Below are 19,490 nucleotides of genomic sequence, written 5' to 3'. Positions count from 1 at the left end.
GGTAATACAAACTTTTATAACTGGAATACTGTGTTGTTGCAGCATCTAATGAGGAAGTTATGCAAAGTCTAACTGCTTACAATTTTCCCTGGTTTAATTCTTACAATTTTATATTGGTGGAGATCCTCAAAAGGATTTCACACAAGCACTCAAGCTTGTACTTCATGATCAAACCACAAACTCAACACTGCTGTCAGTAATGGATTATATTTTTAGCACATAGAAGAAGCCAAAAATAAATTTCCATCATCCAACAACAGATCATCATTAATCTATAGTCCTGTAAGACCATAAATGTGCAGGTAAACTGGAAAAAAAACCCAAACCCCTCTAATAGTATTTTCCTACTAAGATATCAAAGGGTCTGAATGTGATGCTGTGGTTTAGAAAGGCACAAGTACAGATCCTTCTATATTCCAGCACATTAGCTAATCAGTGTTAATGAAGATTCGAGTCTTAGGACAATCATGTAGACACTATATTTGTAAATTGCTAAACCAAAGTCCAGTAAAAATGATGGCAGTGTGAAAAATGCCAATCACTTGTTTTTAAAATTTTAAAAGTTTAATAGTAATAAAATGATAATAAAATTAGCAATATAATTAGAGTAATCAAAATTTGGACAATTTGGATTAGGACAATATGAGACAATAAGAACAAAGAGTTATGGACAGTCTGGGTACCTCTTTCTGAGCAAAATAAGCCCAAAAAAGGACACATGTTAACAGAGGATTAACCCTTAAAAGCAAGAGCCTGTTGCATATTCATACACCTCATACTGATACATAAATTCCATTCAAAGGATTCTGTCTGGTCAGTGTCAGCTTCTTCTTAATCCTGATGGCATCGTCATGGCTTAGCAAGGTGGGAAGAAGTTTGTTTCTTCTGATAAAGGAGCAATAAATTCTCTTTGTCTGAAAGATTTAGGTGTCCTGTGGCTGCTATCTGGTGCAAGTACCTCATTCCTTTCTTTACAAAAATATCCCACATACATAGTTTCTATTTTAACATTTTGTTATAACCTAAAACTATTATTTAACACACTACTAAAAAAAATAATACAACAGAACTTTCTAACATAACACATACACATTTAATATTCATCTTAATATTTGCGAAAAGCCAATCATAAAATACGCCTTTTTCACAGCAGTACAGCAGAAAGAGCCCTATGGGACTACAGAAAGGATGAGGGAGAATTAGGACCAGTCGAAGGCACCCGAGGAGGCTGTGCCGGGGTTATCCAGCTCGGTGCCGGCCCTGCCCACAGGAGGCCCTGGAGCCCCGGGACACAGCCGGAGCCGCTCTATCGCTGTCCGGAGTTCAGAGGAAAACGCTAATTTAGCTCAGTAAGACAGAGCATGCCTAAAACACGAAATGTCAGGAGGCCCGGGGGTGCATTTCGCCCATTTATCGCTGCGTTCCTCCCGTCCCGCCGCTGTTTAAAGTTTAAAAGGCTGTGAGTAGCCGCCGCGAAAGCACACTGACGTCCGCAGCCTCGCCCCAGCAGCAGAGCGACGCTGCTCCAAGAGGCCTCCGCAAAGGGCAACCAGCGGGAGCACCCGGGAGCCACTCCGAGTTGCGGGGCGCCTTCGGGAGCCGGGACAACCCCGACTCCGGAGCGGCTCCCGCCGCCGCTTCCCGCCCGGACAGCCCCGGCACGAACCGGGGCACGGCCGCCACTGTGGACGCCCATCAACCGCCTTTCCGCCGCGGAGGCTCTTGGGAGCTGTAGTCCCAGTTTGCCGCGTTCTCAGGGCAGCTGCGAGGTGGCCATGCGGCGCTCGAACTACAGCTCCCAGCATGCCCGGCGGCGGGGCGGTGCCCGCCTGTGGCGCCGGGAGGCTGTGCGATGGCGGCAGGTTTGTAATAGAAGACGGCTGTGGCAGTCGGAGCTGGGCGCCGTGGTGGCGGCGGCCTGAGAAGCGGGGCCGGGACAGCTGCCTCGCTGTATGCGAGGGGCCGCGGGTCGGAGCTGTCGCGGAGCGGGTGCTTCGGGGCCGGGGGTGCGCTTGGGGCGTGCTCTGTGAGGGCGGTGTCGGTGCCGGAGGGAGGGCGCCGGGCCCGACGCCTCGGCTCGGCTGCGGAGCGGGGCTGTGCTCATCTCCCCGGGATCCTTGTGTCCCTCCTGCCCTTCGCGGGACGGATCAGCCTGATCCCTGCCGGCTGCTCCGCTTGGCACGAAGGTGCTGCTGCCGTAAATTTCACGGGGAGGTTTAGACTGGCAGGCGGCCTCCAGAGGGTCTCCCAAAGGGAACGTGGAAAACAGCCCGTGAGCCTTGCAGACTTCAGTTTGCCACTGCGGGAATCTGCACCTCGCTGGAAAACACACGGCAGTCCTTTCTATATGAAACATTTGTGTATTGTTTCTCCCAGTCGCGGTTTCAAACTCTTGTTGAAACTCTTCTTTTGACTGCGGGAAAATGAAGTGAGAGCCGGCTTGGGCTGAACTCTTGGGAATGAGGAAGCTTTAAGAAGTTATTTCCTGATTAGCAGGACTCCTGAGCGTGGGCTGCTGTGGCTGTGTGTCCTTGGTGCCCTGGCCCCTTCTCTCTGTGTTCCCCTGACACGCCGCATGCACGGCAGGGAATCGTTTGCCCTGGGATTGAGGAGCACGGCTGAGCAGCCCGGCTCCTGCTGCCACTCTGTCACCCGCAGCAGTTTTGTCTTTTTCTTCTCAAGTGGGGAAATCACTCTGGGCCTCCTGCCTACATGAATTTATTCACGTTTTATGGCACTTGTAGGATTTGTTGCTGTATTTAAAATTTCCTCTGGATGGATTTTAAAGAAGTTTTTTGGGAGAAGGAGGATAACAGGCAGCATAGCTGCAGCGTTTCCTTGAGAAACTAAGGAAGATGTGAAAATGATAAGTGTTGCATTGAAATATGTGCAGTAAAGTGTTTGTGTTTAGATGGACATATGTGAAACTTTGCATTAATATGGAGGTCATGTGGTGGAGATCTCTCAGCTCATCAAATCCCTTCTTTTGTTGCAAGTGTTTAAAAAAAATTCTGAATCTCTCCCAGTACTACTGAAGAAAATATTATGTACAGCTTTATGGTATTTGAGGTTATGGTGGCTGCACTCAAATAATACAATTAAGAGTTGGATTTTGTTGATTTTCTGCACCAAATGTGTTTGTTACTTATTATCCAAATCGTTTCTATTGCCTATGAGTAATTTTTATAAATGCACTAGGTTGGTTATAACAGAGTTGGTTGTATTCTTTTACTGGGAATCTGTTATTGTAAATTTCTGATTTTGTTTATCTGCCTAATTTCTAGGTGCTAGAAGCAGATAGATAACTGTCCATACCAACTGCCGGGAATTTTGGAAGTTATATTGTCTTAAATCTACAGACTGTGATATTGTGTTAATGCTGATCAGCAGAGAAGTTGGAATACGGTTTGCAAGATGCCAACTGTTGAAAATCTGAGTGGCGAGCAAAACTTCAGTGCATATTGGATGCTCAGTAGTGCCCGTGCTGGAGTCTTACTAGGTCCTAGTTTTACTGGTTTGAACTTTAAGAAAGAAAATTTGTTACCTGGACCTGAAAACATCCCAGCTTTGCCTGAAGAAGTGCTGCATCTTTCAGACAGCTGTTCTGTAAGTGATGACTCCCTGTGTGAAGAGTCTGCCGGCTCTCAGGCACCTCAGCAGTGCACCACTGGAACACCTTTTCCAGCAGCACCTGGAAACATGGAAAGCTCTAAACCAGACTTGGTCCACGGTGAAGTGGATGGTCAGAAGAAATCCAGTCACAGTGATACACTCCTACAAAAGCTTGAACAGGTAATAAATACACCTAGAATTCTTTGACATGCTTACAGTAAGATTTATTTTGTTCCTGCATACGATTTGTTATGCCTGCAAGTAAGCAAACCTCTTGCAACAAATGTATAGGCCACAGCAAGCTAAAGAGCAAATCCTGAGTTCCAGTTGTGCTCACATGAAAGTTGGTGTCTTCCTCATGATGTGCATTTCCTGGGAGTGTAACTGCTGTTGTTTCCAGGTGGCACAAGTTCCAGTTTAAAATGAAATTGTTCTTAAAAATCACTTTTCCTGGAAAGGTGCACACAGTTCTAGTTGAAGTTTCTTCCCTTGAGGCTGTGGAAGTGGGGTGCTGGTCATTACAGTGGTAATGCTTCATCACAGGTATTCACCACACAGTGGAGTTGAATGTTCCTGTATCTATAGCAACATCTTTTGTTATTTCTCAAAGTCGGTGTGACATACCTGGCTCTTTTTAGATGAGGGGATATGTTAGTGTTGGATGTGATAAACTACCCAAGACATCAGGACAAAAAAATGCCTGGAATTGTAATGTTGTTACTTACTTTTTTTTATCCTAATGCCAGTGTGTCAGTCAATCCGCTGTAAGTTATTTGTTCCCTAAAGCTCTTCCCGAATACTGGATACAGATTGTGTTGGCTGGAAGTCTTCAGCAGAACTTCAGTAAATCCTGCAGTTAAGGACTAAGAAGTCCTTGCCCACTCTGCCAGCAGCTACATCAGCATAAATCCCTGTGTCTGCTCACTGGAGTGGAGAGAGGGAGAGAGTGTCTGTTTCCAGAGCAGAATTCCATGAATTACCAGGTGCTATAAAAGTTTTCTCCTGTATTTTACATGACAGGAGAATAATTACGCACCTTTTAAATATTGTCAGTAATACCAATCAGTGGCTAAATAAATATGAGCTGATTTATTGGTACCTTAAGAGAAATTATTAAGTGCCCTTAGAAAGTTATTGACAATCTATAACAAAATATTTCTGTGGTAAATTCTAAATAAGCCTAGCCTCTAATACATTTATTTATTTGAAAAGCTGAAGGAATTGCAACAGCAGAAACAGGAACAGTTAAAGAAACAACAGATGGAACAACTTCAAAGGTTAATGGAAGAGCAGCAGAAGCTACTTAGCATGGTATCTGGCCAGCCAGCAGCTCTTGGTAAGTTGTACTGATGTACATGATGTGTTTTGTATAAACTGAAAAATCTAATCTCATTTTCCAGTTAAAATCTGAAAGTGTCTTCTGGGTTCTTCATTTTAAGATTACTTGATTAATCAAAGATAAATGCTGCATTGCTTCAGTGCCTGAAAGTTGAGTGCTACTGAAGAAGGAATATTGTCCTATTTTTATAAAATGCCAGCTATAATTGTGGCTTGATCAATATGTGCTGTGATGGGAGCTCTTGCTTCAAAGTACATGTATTGAAGTGTAAAACAATTACTTTCCTTTCTCATTAGCTGCTGCTCACAGTACTTTTGGTTGCTTTAAGCTTTCAGTGTAGCCAAATGAAGTGGTCCCTCCTTGTTTGTGCTCACACATATCTCACTGAGGTGATGAACTGAACCAGGATAGAGAGCTGATCTGTATTTAAAAACAGAGACTTGTAACCTGTGCTGGGTGCAAGGAGAGGGGACAGCTCTTGGCTGGGAAAAGCTTTTAGAGCTGAGAAGGGGTTCTTTCTGCTCTTGGCAGTGTCAGTCCAACCTGACTTAAATGATTGTCTTTCTTTCACTCTGCCTTCCTGAGAAGATTAAATTAGGGTTTATTTTGGGAGGAGAAAATCAACATTTCCCAATCACATACTCTTGGTCAGTGACATAAGGGTGGAGGCTGGGTGATCAATCCTGCTCTTTAGTGCCATTTCTTTTCTCCTGTGGAGCAGTAATTTTGTGACACAAATAGAATGACACAGCCATTTTGTTCCTTCTCCTTGCCAGGTTTTACTGTGATGGCTGAAAGTCAAAAGCTGAGACCTGGGCACCCCACGGGCTTAGCACCTCCACCTCAGTTGCCATCGTCTGGGTACCAGAATATCTTCGAAGACAGAGCTCGTGCTCTGCTTGTTTCTTCCCATACACAAGACAACAATTCTTTACAAAAGCTGAACAACAGAGAATGCACCTCATCATTGAAGAACAATCTTTCAGAAGTGTCTGCCAGTGAAAAGCAAGGTCTGTGTGTGCCTCTGAAAAGGCCAAATGGTTTGAAAAACAAGGAAGACAAATGCATTACTGCTTAGTCATTTATAGAAACATAACTTGCTGTGTGGTGCTTTTTTCCCCCTTGTCACTGGGAGTAATTTTCTGCTACTTATTTTGAAGGTTTTATAATTTTAGTTGGTTTATATGGTGTCTTGGTTTGTTTACTGATGGCTTACGGACCTCAGAATGTTCCTGTTGTTGTCTGTTTGAGTTTGGTTAAAAGCAGCATGAGCCAAAAATCAAATTCTTCTCAATTTATGCATATATATGTGGGACACAAGAAGCTTGATAAGAGAGCTCACCAGTACAGCAGACATCAACATTTGTTCTGTTATGTTTTTAAGCCATACATTAACAATAGTGAAGCAGATGAACAATCAGGATGGATTATTTAAGGTCTGTGGAAATTTTTTAATGCATAATTGCTTGTTCCATTAGAAAGTGCAAATTCAAATAAGAATCAATTTTGGGAAATGTTAGAACTGTTTTATGTAGGAGTTCAGATCACATGGCAATGAAGCTCCCTTCTGGTTTTCACCTGACCTGAGTGCTGTTTAAAGTGTGTGCTGAAAACTGATTTGTTGTTGGGATGAAAAAAACCAAACAACTCTGTTGCTTTCACAGGAAAAGACCTGTGGTGTCCAGAAAAAAAGATGGAATTATTAATGGAGAGTGAAGATAATCACATTGATCACATATTAGGTGTGGGAAGCGCACATGTCTCTGAAAATTCCTGTGGAGGTGAACAGTTGTTGACTAATGCAGAGGAAAGGTAATTCAACTATGATAATGCATTTTTTATCAAATTACACAAGTTTGGTTGAATTCTGAGTCCGGAAGGAAAGAGTCTGGTGCTCTGAATTTGTGCAGTTTCTTAACAAAGGATTTGATTTTCCTGGTACTGTGGAGACCCGTGGTAAGAGAGGCTCTTGCTTGGAATTGCTTGTGCTGTGAAAGATGAAATGTTGTGTGTTGGATGAAGAGGTGTGTGTGCAGCCTGGGGTAATGACAGCTTAGAGGCACCTTTCAGTATAGCTGGGTATATAAGCAGTTATGATTGCTGTTCCCAGTTTGATTTATTGCAACCTCCTGTCCACTGTTACGTTCTGAAAGTAGTAATGTGAGGGAGGAGGGCGGGGCTGTGACTTTTTAGTTTGTTATGGGGAGTTATGATTGTTTGAAATGTCCAAGAGCAGGCTGGACAGGGCTGTGAGCAACCTGGTCTAGTGGAAGGTGTCCCTGCCCACTGTGGCAGGGTTGGGAGGTTGGAACAAGGTGATCTTTAAAGTCCTTTCCAACCCCAGCCATTCAGTGATTTTGTCCTTCTATGAAATGCAGCTGTGTCTCCCCTGGATAGGTCTTGCCCACCCCCAGTCTGCTTCCTGGGGTGGGCAGCAGCGTGAAAAAGCAAAGAAAGCCCTGGTGCTGTACAAGCAGGGTTCTGCAATAGCTAAAATATTATGTTATCAGTGCTGTTAGCTATGAAAAAAGCTCACTCCTTGCCAGCCAGACCCAGCACTCCTGTGAAGGAGGAGAGGGAGACAGGGAACTTTATCTCAGCAGCATTCCCGAGTGGAAAGCTGATACTGTAGGAACTGGCAGTGTGACTAAATTATGAGTGGAAGTTTGGTGATTTTTCCAAAAGAAGGGATCACTAAGAAAAGCAGTGAAAGAAAAGGCAACAAAACCTGCATACAGTGCCTTTTAGATATGTATATTAACTATTGCAGGGATTGGATAAACATGTAGTGTTAAAATGCATTTCTCAGATTACCTTAATGCCTAAAGCACCTCAGAATTTTCCATCTTTTATGCAATTACACCACAGGTCTTTGACTACCAGTGGTGTTCAACACAGTTATTTTAAACAGAATTGTAAGAGTTGTTTTTGTACTTACTCTAGACCTATTAAAGCTGCAATACATGGGAAGAAGCAAACTTTTGAAGAATTCTTGGAAGAACAGATACAACTAGAGGAACAGCGCCTGGAGGAAACCCAGAAGTTACAGGTTATTGATTATTTAAAAACCTTCATTCTTCTTTATATATTGTGCTGAGATGTGATAGGTGCTTTAAAAGTCTACAAGGAAGATGCTAGCAGGGAAAGCTAACACTAAATGCAGCATTCACATTCTGAATAATAATAAGCCCCAAACACTTTACTTGCTTAAGTCTTCAGAAATCCAGTAAAAATGTACCATGTAAATTTCTACTGATGTCTGGGATTTATTTGAAGAAATTTTCAAACTGTGTAAGAAGCTTTTAACATTTTATCGTTTGCTTTTCTCTACTCATTTTCAGGAGACAAATGGATCAGCAGTTCAAAAACCAGTGATCAAGAGACCCTTCCTGAAAAGAGGGGAAGGTTTAACAAGATTCACTAATGCCAAGTCTAAAATAACAAAACTTGGAGAAAACACCTCAAAACTTCAACAAAGGGCTTTAGATGATAGAAATGTTATTAAAGTGGACAGATTACAAATACAGAAGAAAACTGCGCTTCCTGGCAAAGAACTGGTTTCTGAAAATCCTTTTGCACCATGTAAAAAATACAGCCACCCCCGTAAAGTAAAACATTGTCCTATTCAGAAGACAGTGGTACTCAAGAATCACAATGGAGAAAATATCTTGCCATTAGAAACAAAAATGCAATCAGGAAAAAATCATGATGGACAGATGAGAGATTCTTACCCATCAGAAATTAAAAACAAAATAGAAAATACAGAGAACAGAGCAGAATTTGCTAAGTCTAACACTGGCAAAATCAAAAACAAATTACCTGGTGCTGAAAAGTCTCAGTTGTCTCAAGAACTGACCAGTGCCTTTTTGAATTCTAAATGTCCCATAGGTCACCCTGTAAAAGATTCAGAACTGTCTTTTGAACTTTCATTTCAGAATAAACTGGAAAACTGGGAAAAAGAAAAAGAGAAAGAGAATCTAGAATTAGATGAATTTTTGTTTCTAGAACAAGCTGCAGATGAAATCTCTTTCTCAAGTAATTCCTCATTTGTGCAAAGGATCTTGGAACGAGACCAGCAAACTTCAAAAGGCCGTAGGATGTCTTCTACTCCTATCAAGGCAAAGCAGCAGCAAGTCAAGGTGCTGGCTGTGGAACTCACAGATGAGAGAAATAAAAGGGCAGACTGTGTGGCACAGGAAAATACAAATGATAGCCCTGTTACACATACAGCCTCAAATTCAGTGAGAGATTTTAGAATGAAGGATCCATTGAGTAAAACAGATGGTGTAATATTCTCAGCTTCTTCCCTGAAAGCAGCTCCTGCTTTAAAAAGTAATCACTGGATTGTAAATGGAGATAAGAGTGAGGGCAACAGTGATACTGCTACAGATTCTGAGAGTGAATTTGGGGCCACATTGAAGCATGACAACAAAGGTGCTAAGACAGCCCTCGTGAACCATGGAGAAAGTGATCCAGAATTTTTTGATTGTGGAAGTTCTGTTAAAGACATCAGCAAAGAGAGCAAAAATGGAGATGCTGACCTTGGGTTGTCAGACAAAGATTGTGGTGCACTGTCAAAGCAAAAGATTAGGAAAGCTACAGATGATCACAGAAGCATGTTGTCTATAAGTAGGAATAAATTTGAGTTTGATGATGAAAGAACATGGAGTGATCTTGATGAAAATTATGTTAGCATTGATTTACCTGAAAAATACACTAGAACACCTTTGCAGATGGACTTTTCCTATAAGAATGGTACAGCTGTCCCAGACAGAGCAATAAAGAGAAAAGTGGCCTCCAAGAAAGGAGATGAAATGTCCAAAGAGTTTGCAGTGGACAGTGATTCAAATGGACCTCCAGTATCAAACCTGATGATGAAACTGTTTCCTTTACTGAAGCCAAAGCAGAAGGCAAGCTGCCATGCAGAGCATGAAACCAAATCAAATGTGGAGCCAGAGCTGGGAGGTGAGGGAACAGCAGCTGGTAGGAGGTGGTGAGGAAGGTGTGTTGTACAAGTGTTCCCTGCTAGTGCTTGAGCTCCAAACTGAAGTTACACCAGAGGGTTTAAGTACTGACCTGTGCTGTGAGAAATGGTCCCATTCTCCCCCTGCATCTCTGGTTGTATGTCTGATGCCAGATCTAACAATTACACAGCTTGCAGAATGACTCTGATGGGTGAAAACTTCTTTTAAAAATTTATTTATTTAATTGGTGGGTTTCTTTTTTCTTCTTCCCTCTGGAGGATTCAACTCATTGAAGTAACTTGATCTGAAGCTGCTTGATCACTGTTTCTGACTGAAGGAAAATAGCAAGGGCAACTGAAAATGAAGTGGTACCTTCCTTTCCACCACAGTGGATTTATACCACAGTAGGGTGATGGGTGTGAACAGACTTTGTAGTGACTAAAACGTGAAAAAACTTACAACAACCATAAACTTTCCTGTTTAATATACCCTGTACCATCATACTGTATGTATGTACCTACACATGTCCCATATACACTCATTACACACTTACACCTTCATTTTATTTCTCTGGTTTGATGTGCAGCCCTTCAAATTCCAGTTCCAAATATAGCTTTAGTTCTACCAAGATGAAAGATACATTTAGTTCTTAAAGTACTACAAAAGGAATGGATCTACTCCATATTTGTAAATAGTACAGTGTCCTCAAACATAACTTCTGTGTTATTTGGATAGTAGAAATTTTTTTGCAGAATTATTGCTGTCTTTCATTGGTATTTACTATGTCTCTAAAAATAATATTTACTTGATTTTTTTTCTTTTTTTTTTTTTTTTTTAACAATTTTTAAATTGGTGTGTGATAATGTTCACTTCAGCCTTATGAATGCCATTTGGGTAATGTGCATGTGGCTGTGCTTTGACAGGAAACACTGTTCCATCCCAGCTACTGAGAGAGAGACTGGCTGAGTTGGAGAAGGAAATTGAGAGATTCCGAGCTGAGAACACAACTCTGAGTAAACTCCGTGAAGAAAGAGAGCATGCTCTGGCAAATATCAGGTAACTTTTACTCAGAACATTTTGGTGCATTCCCTTTCACAGTGTGTTGCAGACTCTCCCAATGTCCAGTGACCAGCAGCGCAGGTAAACAATTCAGGTGCTTCAGTTACAGCAGAGATTGGTCTAGACACAAGTTGTTGCTCTATGTGTATGTTAAGCTGTAATTATTACACACAATTTAATAGTGTTAAGAACCCCAGGTCAGTTAATATGATGTCCCTAAAGGCTGTATTTTGGAGAAGGTATACTTTAGTTCTAAAGGATAATACAATCCTGAATTAGCCCTGCAGAACTGGTCTTAATGCTTTTGCTTTGGATTTGATATTTGTGTGCACACACTGAGGATCTTTTAATTTGAACAGGAGCATTTTTAAGTGGCACATAGAACAGAATAATTACCTCTGATGACATAAATGGGGCACATCTGTTCCTACCACAGCCACTTTTGTTTTGTTTTGGAATATCATTGTGTCTCTGGCTAACGTTTAATTTTTGACCTCCTATTAGCAGATGTTTTTCTCTGGTATTTTTGGGGGATGGTGTTCTAATATTTTGAAGAATGTAGCAAGATTTTGGCCAAAGCTTTTCTAAATTCAGGATAATGTTTGTGACTAGAAGATATAAAAATATATATTGTTTGACTTCAAACATCTACTGTGTGACAATTCTTACTCCTTAAATAACTAATACAGTTTATAAGTAAGTCTTCCTGAGGGTAATAGATGCTGAACTCCAATCTGTGACCACAAGACACTGAGTCTTCACTTTCTTTCTTAAAATCTAGATATAAAGGAGATTTGGGCTAAAACAACAACTTTGTTTCATAATTATAGGAAAGAAGTTTCAGACTTTGAACAGAAGAAAGCCCAAGAACTGGCTGAAATAGAAGAGTATAAGAAAAAGGAAATTAAAAAACTGCAAAAGGAGCGCAAAGTTTTTGAAAAATACACCACAGAAGCTAGAGCAATTCCAGATAAAAAGGAACGGGATGAAATTCAGGTATAAAAATATCTTCTTATTCTAGTCCACAGAGGAACATGTAAGCTCACTTAAAGGCAGTCAAGAACTAAATTCTAACTTAGTTCAAAGATTACAGGTGATTTCCAGATGGGAACTGCTAGCAGATATGGATTAGTAAGGTGAATTTGGCAGTGCTGGATTAACAGTTGGACTCCATGATCTTAAAGTTTTTTTTTTTTCTAATCTAAATTATTCTAATTGAGGAAGGGAGCTACAGTCTTTATAATGCTGTTTGATGGTTTTAAGGCAAAAACTCCTCATGAGCAAATCTTTTTGTCCCATTTCCATACTAAAAACTGCTAGTAACTGATAGAATGATCTTCAACTTTGAAACAAAATTTTTGAAGTTAAAATATTAAATTGTAAGTTTTTATTCATGGTAGTTGATCAAAGTGCAAACTAGAACTCCAGAAGGGTTTAATTCTGTCTATAACTCTTGTACAGTCTATGTAGTAATCTTCTACAATTTTCAAAGTTACATTTTATTATCACTTATAGGTCTTTAGGTGTCAGTGATGTAAGGAACAAGATCTGTTCCTTCCTTCATTGGCAGGATGTATGGTATATGAGATGCACAAACAAGCCATATTAAACATAGGGATGTTCCTCTTCCTTCCCTACTAATTTCCCTTCAGAAAACTGAATTGACATTTGCTAAACTAGGCAGATTTACATATGGTTTTGTGTGTTTGTGTCCTTCCTGTTTTCTGTGCCAAGATTTTTGAAGGGCCCTCCAAGGGTAGTATTAAGGATTTTATGTTTCTGTCTCAAGTGTTTTTGTACTGGCCAATCTAGGAAGTGTAAAAAATGCCAAGAATGCAAGAAAAAGAAATCCTGTGATTGGAGTAGAGCTTATAAAGTTGGTAGTTTACACTCTTTCAGGAAAGAAAACCCTTACCTTTCAGGAAAGAAAACTCTTCCTTATCTTTCACCTCTGCACTGTTAAGCTGATTTGACTTTTTTGCCACTTATGCCTTTTCCCCTTGTGTTTCTATTTCTATTAGAAACTAAAATATAGTTTATTATATTAAAAATGAAAACATGCATTTTTCTAAGGCTTTAAAACAGCAGATTGCAGAGTTACAGGAAGATCTAAAACGAAAAGAGGCAAAATGGTCGACTACCCATCGACGCCTGAAAGATCAAATAGAAGCTTTAGTAAATGAGAATTTTGAGCTAAAAGAGGAAATCAGAATTATGGAAAAGTTTCGTCTAGAAGCCTGGAAGAAAGTAGAAGCTGCTAGAAGCAAGAAAAAAATAGAAAATCCTGGGATGAGTCTAAATAGAGCAGAATCTGTAAGTTATCAATCTTAGTGCTTTAAATATATTTGTGTGAGTACTGGTGGGTTTTCTGTTACATACTTGGACTCCAATAGCTACAGCTTAGCTGTTTTCTTTAATTTACTTCTGTGGGGCCTACACTAGTGGTGACAGACACAGAATTTTGTTAATGTCATATTCTCTGCAGATGTCAATGCTCACAATATTTAGTATCCCTTTTGTTGAGGAACTCATCTTGGAAATTAAAAATGATGCAAGTATGAAAGAAAAGTAATTGATGAAGTCTAAGATGTGAACCTCTGCTCCTTTGGGATCAACCAGGCAAACCAAGCAGCTCACAATTGTCTAAAGCAGTTACATTAAGTTTTGAAACTAAAACTGCTATTCTGGACTGCTTGCATCAAATTAACATTTTGGAGTTGTTGATAGCGAGGGAGCTGATGGAGGAAGAGTTCCCAAAGTGCAGCTTGGGCTACATCACACAAGCCCTTCTGCTGATCAAGTCTCAAAACTGTATAGGTTGTGAAGAAAGCTTCCAGTAAATTTAATGTCAGATGGTCTATAAATTTTATTCACTCTGTATGAACAGTTGCAATTACATGTCACATAAACCACAAGTACTTTCCTTTCTTTTAGTGTCTACCAAACAGAGGCCTAAAAAGTCGAAGTGCATCTCCACTTCTTCCAGTACAGAAGTGCAGCAAGATAAATGGGAAAAGTTATTCACAAGCAAAAGGTAACAGTGTTTGTCTATGCAGAGAATTCTGTTAAGTCTTAAAAATAAAATGAATGTGAAGTTTTGCTTTTTGGAGTGCATTACCACCTCAAAAGGAGATAAGAGTGGGAGCTGTCATGGGCTGGAGCATATGGATAAATACCTCACAGGGTGAGATTCTGGAGAAAGCTGTGATTTCACTCCAGTTTTGGAGTGAAAAATGGTTCTGGTCTTACATGATGGTCTGGAGCATTGCAGAAGCTGCTTTCTGTAATTAAAAATGACATTCATCACTGGTGTTCTCCAAGCTGCAGGTGTTGATTAGATCAGAGTCACTGAATGGTTTGGGTTGGAAGGGACCTCCAAGGTCATCCAGTTCCAACCCCCTGCCATGGGCAGGGACACCTTCCACTAGACCAGAGGTGCTCAGGTCCCCATCCAGCCTGGCCTTGGACTGTCCCAGGAAAGGAGCAACCTCAGCTTCTCTGGGCTACCTGTTCCAGTGCCTCACTGCCCTGACAGTGAAGAATTTCCTTCTACTGTCTAGTTGAGTGTGTTGATAACATCAGAACTGCTGTGTCTTCAGAACCTTCCATCAGCAGATCTGTAATCATATGGGCAATGCTGTGGCAGGTGTTCCTTGTTCACAGTTAGTTAGTGTCTGCCTTCCTAAGGGATAATCACATATGGAAAGTAACTGCAGGGTACTTTTTTGACACCTCTGACAGCTCATCCAACCATCATGTTATCTGTTACACAAGTTGTTCCAGAATTGAAGGTAGTTTTATTTTGGTAATTTGACAGGAGAGACTTGGAAAAAATATGCTGAGCAGTTCCTGTTGAAAGCTGATATTCACTTTCCTTTGTTCATTATAAGGCATCAGTAATAATGTTGTCTAAATTTCTAGGAGGGGCAAATCCTTTGTAAAGCTACAGAGATGAAACAGGAGACCAAGTGCATTAAATGTCCCTTGTAATGATTCTTCAATTCTAGCTTCCTGCTAACACATTAAACAATGTCAGGGATTGATTCTTTCCTGGGCATGTGCCTATCATTTTAATAAATACCCTGCTTTCAGTTTCTACTGCACTTAAGAAATGTGGGTGTCCTGTACAGCTTGACCTCCTACAGAATCGTAACTCTTAAACCACACTTTAATTTCTCTGTCCAATTTAACTATTACATGTATCTCAGTAGGAAAACTTCCTAGAACACCTGCATCAGGACCTGCTAATGAGAGGAACACCTCTGAGGCAATGACTGCACTGGAAGATTCTTCTCAGAGTATTATGGGAGTAAGTCCTGTGAGTTGATTTGGTTTTCAAAGCAGGGAAAAAAAAAAGCCTAAAATGGAAAAGTTAATGAGTATCTGGAGGGTGACTGATGAGGCTGTTAACTCATCTTTTTGTGTTCTTCAGCTTTTATTGTCATAACAGAAAATGCTATGTACCAGTCAATGAGGAGTGTTTGTCTAGTAGTTGCATTATTCTTTGGCTCAGGAAAAATACAAAGTAATCATCTCCTGCTCTTTTGAATTTTTTACATTTTCGGAGGGCTAAAGAAGGCTGGATGTTCATAAACTCCATGTAGGGCAACATGTGCAAGGATCTTTTAAATAGTTTAATTTTTTCTTACATTAATTGCTGTAGCTTACACTTAGGCTTTAGAGAACTTGATTGTTTCATGCCATGATGTGGATTTCTTAAGGAAGTTGAGCTCCTTGTTACAGCACATCACTGAATGCCACTTTAGTCCAGACTACAACTGGCCACAGATATCCAATGATGGCTCACTCTCCATCTCCTGTACCACCTGAATTACATTTGGAATTGCTTAAACCTCAGATTGTGTTTATGCCTCCCCCATATTCCTCTTCCTTCTGTGATGCTCCTTGTTTCCAAAAATACCTGTCAGCCTAGGAGAAAAGTATATAAAGACAAAGCTTGTTTTGTTTTGCTTGTCATCTCAGGACACCTCTCCTAATGAAGCTTATGTGTCACCACCATCTGTTCCTGCATTTACAGGCAGTGAAGAGATACAGAGAGAAACTGCTTATCCTGATGGAAAGGTAAAATGAGAGCTTGGCACTTGGAAATTCTGGAAGACAGCTGTTGGGAAAGATGAGTGTGAGGGCTCAATACTGACCTCACTTGTGTTTTCATTAGGTTGAGAAGGTTTTGAAAAATGGCTGTCACCTTATATTTTTCCCAAATGGAACATGGAAAAAAGTGGGTTCTGATGGGAAGACCATAACTATAACCTTCTTCAATGGGGATGTGAAACAGATTATGCCTGATCAAACAGTGGTAGGTATCCTATATCTGCATTTTTCAACAAATGCTCAGTTATCTGCATGTGTTCCCTCATTTAAAACTTCTCATTAGTTACACTGAATCTCAACTGTTGTCTGCAGATTTATTATTATGCTGATGCCAAGACGACTCACACTACATACACTGATGGCTTAGAGGTCTTGCAGTTTTCAAATGGACAAATAGGTAAAGAAATCATCCAACCCAAGTGTCAGAATTATTGCCCAGACATAGGTATGTATTTATGTAATAAGCATATTTTCTCAAAATACATTTCAGAGAAGCATTATCCTGATGGCAAGAAGGAAATAACCTTCCCTGATCAGACAATTAAGAGTCTGTTTACAGATGGCCAAGAAGAAAGTATCTTTCCTGATGGCACCGTTGTTCGTGTGCAGCGGTGAGCTTTTCCTTCTGGGGGTCCTGGGCTGGGCAGGGGATGGAGCACCTGGGGCTCAGTGACCAGAGCACTGTATGGTGACAGGTGTGTTTCTGCATCTCCTGCAGCTTCGCATTTCAATGGACTGTGCTGTGAACACATAGTTACTGCTCCAGTTTTGGGGTTTTTTTTTGTTTGTAGCATGGAAAAGGCATAAAGACAGTGTATTGTCTCATACCCTAAGAGACTTCTCTGTAGGGGGATAGAATATAAGAAAATAAAGATAGTGTAGAAAGTAATCTTACCCCCAAGGAGTTGCAGCTGGGCCAATTATCAAAGATTAGGAGGAGGCCTGACTTTAACAGGCCACAGCTGTAAGCAATGAGAAGAGTGCTGTAAAAGAGTGGGGTGGCTGGTTGAGAAGGGAACTGGGGTCAGTTGGCTGCTTTGTGAAGAAAGAGTCAGTGCTCTGAGGAGCTACCCATGAGAAACACCAAGAAGGTATGAAACTTTAGAGATAAGGAGACAAGTATGGAACCCCTGCAATAAAATGATGACACTTCTCTATTTGTACATAATTCTAGAAAAAATATCTAGGAACCTGGCTGGTGTGGGAAGCAGGTGTGACTGACAGCAGATAACTGACAGTGCTCAAAATACCAAGTTTTAAACTTCCCTTGGACTTGAGCAGTGATGGGTTTGATGCAGATAAACTGCAGTGGAGGTTCTCATATAAAGAACTAATATCAGTTTTGCAGAAACAGGTTTCTGAGTATGAACCAGCAGAGATACTTAACAGATTTTTCCACAAATACTGTTTTCCTTCATTTAGGCTGACATATCCAATGCTGGTTCTGAGACTAATCTTACACCAGTGCATAATCCTTGGGATTTTCTTTCCCCTTTAATGCAGAGATGGCACCAAAACGATAGAGTTCAATAATGGCCAGCGGGAACTGCACACATCACAGTTTAAGAGACGGGAGTATCCAGATGGGACTGTCAAGACTGTGTACATGAATGGACAGCAGGAAACCAAGTATGTCTCTGGGAGAGTCAGAATAAAGGACAAGGATGGTAATATTATCATGGACACCAAGTTGTAGACCATGTCAAAACTGCTGAAGTGTTAACACATCAGCAAAAATAATGTACATTTCTGTAAACAAGTGAAAAAGCTTAAAGCTTGTTGTGTATATATTATTTATAATTTTCTCTAAATAAATTTATTTTTCAGTGGGTGCTACTACATCAGCACTTTTGCTAATTCTATTTTCCCATTTCTATGTTTAAGAAACCATTTATTGATTTAGTATTCAGCCATATGGCATTAAAAAGGTGGTTTTTACAGCAGCTGGCAGCAAACACTCAAACAACTGCAGACCATACCTTATTTTGGACATCAGTTTACTTACTGCTTGACTTGAAAGACCAAAGGAATGGCAGTCTTGGACTATTCCTTCATCTTTTCTTCATCTTGGAGTTAGGAGGCAACAACAGCATTAGCAGACTGGAGTGTCTGTTCTACAAACTGCCCTCCTATACTCACAGGGCTAACAGGTGAGACTGGGGGACAGGTTCATTCTCCAAGCTACTCAGAAACAGCAGAAAATGAACAAAAGTCATCTCATCCAGTTTTCCCACCTAGCAGGTATTTTTAAGCTGACTTGTCTTTCAAAATTCTGTAGTAACTATCATCAAAAGGTTGCTGCTGGGCTGGCTGCTTTAAGTCTCCATTCCTGTGCATGCTGAAAAATTTGTTTCCTTCTCTCACATGGTAGAAGATACTTTCTTCTCTTTGTCTCCTCTGCCCCCTCCCCTTTCTCCTCAGTGAAAGCTCTGTCCTTACTCTGTCTATGCCCTTTATTGCTCACAGGGTGGCAATGAAAACTGTGCTCACTCTCACCCAGAAGTTCCCTGGCTGGGTGCAGAGACAGGTCCTGGACTTTTGGGTCAAACTGCTCAAACAGCAGCTGTTACATAATTCAGGGCTGAGCTGCTTTCAAGATGGGTGATAAACAGTGGGGTTTTGGTCTTTAAATGAAAATATTTTGAAAATGAGCATGAGCTCTCTGGGGTATTTGCAATAGCACCTAGGATGTGGCTGGTTAGTACCAGAATATGTACTGGAAGTGTGACAGGATCCTTCCATGTCTGTGCCATTGTGCCTGGGCAGAGATGTCAGCTTTGGACCCCTGCTTTCATGGGAGCTTGAAGGAAGAGATGTGTGCAAGGCTCTGTGTGCATGAGCACAGCAGGTTCCCTCTGACCAGCAAGAGGCTGCTTTGCTTTACTGGGAGGATGACTGAGACCTGGAACTGCCTGCCTGGAGAGGCTTTGGAGTCATCACACAAGTGTTTTCCTTGATAATCTAGACAAAGCTCTCCTTGGAGAGACTGAGCTCTACAGGTAAAGGATTCAGTACAATGCAGAGACACCCAGACTCTCATACTACAGCAGTAAAGGAAAATAAGCTTTCAGGTGCATGCTGACCAAACTGTTTATTCCCAAACTCTGAAGTGAAAGAGATGTAACAACACCCAAAAGTGAAAACAGAAACCAGCAACAATGCAACCGTGTTCCAGAACAAAGACAGTAATGCAGCCCCAGCTGTTTGCTTCCCTATCTCGTGCTGGGTGGAAATGTCTGTCACCAAATAAACCTGAAACACAAACAAGAGTTATGTCACAATAATAAAACTTGATCTTCCCTCCAAGTCTTTGAACAAGATAACAGAAAAAATGTCCCAGCATCAGCTTTTGATCTAATTCTTCACCCCTATGAATGAGTTCCATCTACTCCTATGAGAAG

General features: G+C 40.9%; 2 protein-coding genes across 3 annotated transcripts in view; one reads left to right on the top strand and one right to left on the bottom strand.

Moving 5' to 3' along the window:
• The first annotated feature begins 1,849 nt into the window (after positions 1-1,849).
• Positions 1,850-17,908, top strand: CENPJ (centromere protein J). Of its 2 annotated transcripts, XM_058825664.1 has the most exons (17): positions 1,850-1,862; positions 3,285-3,792; positions 4,825-4,948; positions 5,728-5,961; positions 6,616-6,763; positions 7,895-8,000; positions 8,293-9,916; positions 10,839-10,971; positions 11,805-11,970; positions 13,048-13,287; positions 13,909-14,008; positions 15,183-15,283; positions 15,958-16,056; positions 16,154-16,294; positions 16,402-16,486; positions 16,580-16,700; positions 17,593-17,908. In XM_058825664.1, the coding sequence occupies exons 2-17, from the start codon at positions 3,415-3,417 to the stop codon at positions 17,783-17,785; spliced, it is 3,993 nt and encodes a 1,330-aa protein (XP_058681647.1). In that variant the 5' UTR covers positions 1,850-1,862; positions 3,285-3,414; the 3' UTR covers positions 17,786-17,908. The 2 variants fall into 2 exon arrangements, with proteins under 2 accessions (XP_058681647.1, XP_058681646.1); XM_058825663.1 differs by having other exon boundaries at positions 15,186-15,283; positions 16,402-16,700.
• A 1,343-nt stretch (positions 17,909-19,251) lies between these two features.
• RNF17 (ring finger protein 17) overlaps positions 19,252-19,490 on the bottom strand; it is a 40,780-nt gene continuing 40,541 nt past the window's right edge. The window contains exon 37 of the mRNA XM_058800013.1: positions 19,252-19,341. The gene's annotated coding sequence lies outside the window, so the exon portion shown is untranslated. The remainder of the gene's footprint in view (positions 19,342-19,490) is intronic.

Source organism: Ammospiza caudacuta, chromosome 2, assembly GCF_027887145.1.
Source record: "Ammospiza caudacuta isolate bAmmCau1 chromosome 2, bAmmCau1.pri, whole genome shotgun sequence".
Classification (NCBI taxonomy): Eukaryota; Metazoa; Chordata; class Aves; order Passeriformes; family Passerellidae; genus Ammospiza; species Ammospiza caudacuta.
Note: the sequence above shows the minus strand (reverse complement) of the source record. Positions and strands in the feature narration are given on the sequence as shown.